Source organism: Gadus morhua, chromosome 17, assembly GCF_902167405.1.
Source record: "Gadus morhua chromosome 17, gadMor3.0, whole genome shotgun sequence".
Classification (NCBI taxonomy): domain Eukaryota; kingdom Metazoa; phylum Chordata; class Actinopteri; order Gadiformes; family Gadidae; genus Gadus; species Gadus morhua.
This window is the reverse complement of record NC_044064.1, coordinates 3,525,461-3,530,460: the sequence shown is the minus strand read 5'-3', so window position 1 is coordinate 3,530,460 and position 5,000 is coordinate 3,525,461. Positions and strand designations below refer to the sequence as shown.

General features: G+C 45.5%; 1 protein-coding gene across 3 annotated transcripts in view; it reads left to right on the top strand.

The window, feature by feature from the left end:
- Window positions 1–694: 694 nt before the first annotated feature.
- Window positions 695–5,000, top strand: part of sepsecs (Sep (O-phosphoserine) tRNA:Sec (selenocysteine) tRNA synthase) — a 9,561-nt gene continuing 5,255 nt past the window's right edge. The window contains exons 1-8 of one of the 3 annotated variants that reach the window (XM_030338673.1): window positions 695–828; window positions 1,273–1,399; window positions 2,003–2,157; window positions 2,735–2,853; window positions 3,213–3,371; window positions 3,502–3,515; window positions 3,886–4,025; window positions 4,680–4,782. In XM_030338673.1, coding sequence (XP_030194533.1) covers window positions 1,286–1,399; window positions 2,003–2,157; window positions 2,735–2,853; window positions 3,213–3,371; window positions 3,502–3,515; window positions 3,886–4,025; window positions 4,680–4,782 — 804 coding nt within the window. In that variant the 5' untranslated portion in view covers window positions 695–828; window positions 1,273–1,285. Of the gene's footprint in view, window positions 829–1,245; window positions 1,400–2,002; window positions 2,158–2,734; window positions 2,854–3,212; window positions 3,372–3,501; window positions 3,516–3,871; window positions 4,026–4,679; window positions 4,783–5,000 lie in introns of all 3 variants that reach the window. The other 2 variants (XM_030338672.1, XM_030338674.1) reach the window with 2 other exon arrangements.

Below are 5,000 nucleotides of genomic sequence, written 5' to 3'. Positions count from 1 at the left end.
ACTTATTTACTTATTAGAATTACTAATTGTTCTTCGACATTTATGTTTGTTTGGTTGTTTTGCTTACTTTCTTTTTATCTGTAAAGCACTTTGTAGCTCTGTTTAGAAAAGTGCTGCATGAATAAAGATTATTATTATTATTATTGTCACAAGCAGCCATGCGTTTGGGTTGGAATGCACTTTATTCACTCGTTAAGCACACTCATTTATATATTGTCATTTATACGTTGTTTTAAATAACTTAATGAACCGCCATTTCTTTGGATTGATGGAAACGTGTATATTTTTCATTTATGTATTTTATTTCATGTTAGAACAAGTCAAGTCAAAATATGTTAATGGAAGATCAGGCTAAGACAAAGTAATGTATGCTATTTTGATGTAATATTTGTTTTAATAAAACTCAATGCCAATTCTGCGTCTGGTCTCGTCAATAATGATATTATGCATCAAAATATATTCACAAAAAAGACACTTTAGTGGGATAGTTAACCATTTTAAATAATGCTACCGTATTTCATTGGAGCTTTCACTTATTCATTCATTTATAATCATTTATAACAATAATAATATGATAAAATAATTGGCAAATATTTGTCCCTTGATGGTCCACGTTTGGTGGGCTCCGATTGGCTCACGCCTGTATGCGGACCAAAATCACGTGATCCCCTTTACGTCATTTGCGTGCTTGCGTCATGGCCACGGTCACGTGACAGACTTCCATGCTCTGCAGAGAATAGTCGCTTCCTGCCTTGGAGTAAAACCTGCGAATAAACTGTAATTAACGTCAATAATAAGGCGAAAACCCGCGTTAAAGTGGAAGCAGAGGTAAGACCGCTGAAGGCGAACTTAACACACACATGATCTGAATAATTTGAGGTGTTAATTGCCTGTTTGGTCTTCATTGTCTTACTAAAGCGCAGCTGAATATTGCACTCCCATACTGACAGGTGACCTATGACCTGTGACCCCGTCTTAAGATATTATGAGATCTATTTACACTTTGTCCGTGCATTGACGTTTTGTGATTAGGATAATGATTAGTGCCCCATTTTGCTTTTATTGTTGATAACGATTATACCAATACTACTTGATGAATGACGTATGGCAATAAGGGATGTCATTGTATCTTGGTGTTAGAAGTACTAGGAGTAGCCTCATCATATTCTGAAAGCTATGAGTTTCAATTGGAGGGAGTTCACTAGGTACCATCCAACAGGTGCCCTTCTGTCCCCTTGACTTCAGTAGAGCTAACGCACTGTTGTCGCTCAGACTTAGCGTCACGATGAACCCGGAGAACTTCTCCCTGAGTGAGAGGATCGTTTCGCCGTCCTACGTTCGCCAGGGCTCCCAGGCGCGCCGCGGACACGAGCAGCTCATCAGACAGCTCCTGGAGCAGGTGAGGCCACGACCGACCGGACCCAGCCAGTTAGAACCGGAGCAGTCGGGCACTGTGATGGAAAAGGAGATGGTCGTTTATTGTATGAGAACTTCAGGTGGCACGGCCGAAAATACAGGACTAGGAGCAAATAAAATAACTTGCCTATATAGCTAAAGATATATTTTCATCTTTAGACACTAGTAAGATTTGTTGCGTACAGGGAATTGGTTAACCTAACAATTGTTAGTGCTTGGCACTTGTTTCTATGAACATCTCTACTGTACCGACAGCGATATATTGTTGTTTCTCTATTTTCTGACAAATGTACTTATTGTCAGTCGCTTTGGATAAAAGCGCCTGCTAAATGCCCTAAATGTAAATGTAGTATTGTTAATCGAAATGCAAAAAAAGCACAGTTCACCGGTAGGCATTATAGATACTGTATGCTGCATTGGGTTGTGTCATGTGACTGAAATAAGATGTTGCTGTTGGGGTTGTGTCATGTGACTGAAATAAGATGTTGCTATTAGGGTTGTGTCATGTGACTGGAATAAGCTGTTGCTGTCGGGGCTGTGTCATGCGTTGGATGTAGATCGGGTGATGGTTGTTTCATGGATGCAGGGCAAGTGTCCGGAGAAGGGCTGGAGCGAGAGCACCGTGGAACTGTTCCTCAACGAACTGGCGCTGATGGACAGCAACAACTTCCTGGGGAACTGCGGCGTGGGCGAGCGAGAAGGGCGTGTGGCGTCCAGTCTGGTGGCCCGGCGCCACTACAGGTCAGACGCTCGCTGAACGGGGACGAGTCTTTACGCTGAGTTCATCTTGAAAGGGTCTTCTTTGATCTGACATCGAACCCGTGCTTGGAGAAGGAGAGGAGAGTCGTTGGGCATTCATGGTTTCACTTCAGGGTGAATGGGTGGTGTCATCGATGCTGTGTACATGTTTTAAATAATAATCTACAGTTATACTCACGTAGTGTTTGAGATATGGATACCACATTTAAAAACCTAGCTGTAAGTACTTTGGCCATCGTCCCAGGCTAAAAGATTAGTTCACGTCCCAAATATATATATTTTTTTAAATGCCAAGCTTACCAGAAATACCAAGCTCCAAGATATGGCATTAGGACAGTGGTACATTTTATTATTTATTACTATTTGAGTAGAAACAACCAAAATACTAACAACTATCCTTCATTTATATCATATTTTCACTATCGGTAATTGCAATATAAAAGCAATAATTAATATAAACATTCCATACCGTTGAGGGGAATATAATAGCAGCTTATTGAACCAAGATGTCCGCTCTCTTGTGATCGTCTAACATTGTCCTCTGTGTGTTGCCGTCCAGACTGATCCACGGGATCGGCCGGTCGGGGGACATCGCCGCGGTCCAGCCCAAGGCGGCGGGCTCCAGCCTGCTGAACAAACTCACCAACTCGGTGGTGCTGGACGTCCTGAGGCTGTCAGGTGTGTGGTGCTCCAGGCGCCTGGATTTAAACATCCAGAAGTCCCAATGTCTGAATCCCAAGGCCTAAGGCGGGAAAACGTTCTTTGAATTTGGAAATGGAGAAAAAAAAAAAAAAGGACAAACTGGAATTAAACTAAAAACGATTTTGGTTCTAACCGATGGAATAAAACATAAGCATAATACATTTTATTTATGTACCGTCATGCTTTTTAGGGTACTAAAAACCCCTTTGAAAGAGTCACGGAATAGCAGAGTAAAGCAGCAGTGGTTAAAAGGTTACATTAAAACGTGTACATTCTATAAACCTATAGAACCAAGGAAAACGTGTCGGTGAGTTTCATTGGTCATCCCCGCTCAGGGGTACGGGGCGCGGCCAGCTGCTTCGTGGTCCCCATGGCGACGGGGATGAGCCTGAGCCTGTGCTTCCTGACGCTGCGCCACCGGCGGCCCCGGGCGCGCTACATCGTCTGGCCCCGCATCGACCAGAAGTCCTGCTTCAAGGCCATGGTCACCGCAGGTGAGACCGCCTCCTCGCACGCCTCCTCGCACGCCCGGTGGGCCCTCTGGTGGTTCAGCCAATCAGAAGCCTTGGTGCCGTCCACCGGGGGGCAGTGTTGTTGTTGACGTGGCTCCGCCCCTTTGACCAGGCTATGAGCCGGTGGTTCAACCAATCAGAAGCCTTGGTTCTGTCCACCGGGGGGCAGTGTTGTTGACGTGGCTCCACCTCTGTGACCACCAGGCTATGAGGCGGTGGTTCAACCAATCAGAAGCCTTGGTTCCGTCCAGCGGGGGGCAGTGTTGTTGTTGACCTGGCTCCGCCCCTTGTGACCAGGCTATGAGCCGGTGGTTCAACGAATCAGAAGCCTTGGTTCTGTCCAGCGGGGGGCAGTGTTGTTGTTGACGTGGCTCCGCCCCTTAGACCAGACTATGAGCCGGTGGTTCAACCAATCAGAAGCCTTGGTTCCGTCCAGCGGGGCTCAGTGTTGTTGTTGACCTGGCTCCGCCCCTTGTGACCAGGCTATGAGCCGGTGGTGGTGGAGAACGTTCTGGAAGGCGACGAGCTACGGACCGACGTGGCGGCCGTGGAGAGACAGATCCAGGCGCTGGGGGCGGAGAGCGTGCTGTGTGTCCACTCCACCACGTCCTGCTTCGCCCCCCGCGTCCCCGACAGGTACCCCCCCCCCTCCCACACACACACCCCCACTCTGACCGCCCCCCCACACACCACCTCTCTGACCGCTCCCAGAACCATGCCCCACACAGACCGCTAGCCATCAGCCCAGAGAGCAAAGAAAATAGCTGCCGGGAATGGTCGCCCGTAATGGCCGCCAATTTGTCGGTTTGAGCAAAGTTTGCAGAAAATAAAATTAAGTATTTATCATTAATATATTAATAATGGATGTGACATTCAAACCGCATCGACTGGATTTCTTTGTGCATCTAGTTTATTTTAAAACACATTATTTTATTTACACGTTGCAATCTACAGTACATTGTTTCATTGATATCTTTTGGTACGGATGCAATTGTTCTTCAAAACAAACGTATGTTTAATGTAAGAGCTTTAGTAATTCATGCCACGAAAATGTGAGAATATGAGTAAAATGTTAGCTGGAGAGAATCTGTTTCCCTAAGTGGGAAATGTTTGTGGCTGCATTTGTTGTTTTGTTCTTGGACTTTGTGTTTGACTATCTAAGTATTCCCTAATTGAAAAAGTAGAATTTTAACTTTAACAATTGAATGAAGATCTCTTATTTATATCAATCATTCCCCTTTGAAAAGGGCCAAAACGGAATTAAAGTGATCGTAATGGCGTCTTTTGCAGGATTGAGGAGCTGGCCACGCTGTGTGCAAAGTACGACATCCCCCACATCGTGAACAACGCCTACGGGGTGCAGTCTTCCAAGTGCATGCACCTCATCCAGCAGGTCTGTGCCTCGACTGCACCTCCACCAAGGGACGTGCCGGTGTGGGATGCTTGACCTGTTAGTGTACACTTGTACCATCCCTCATCCTCCCACATAGGTTAATGTGTCAAACACAAAGGCTGTTTAATGTAGTCAGTTGTGGAGTCACAACTGACTGGAGTTTGGGTAAAGTGAGGAAAAGAAGGCGAGTTAAACAGTTATTTTTTTTGGGAATCAAT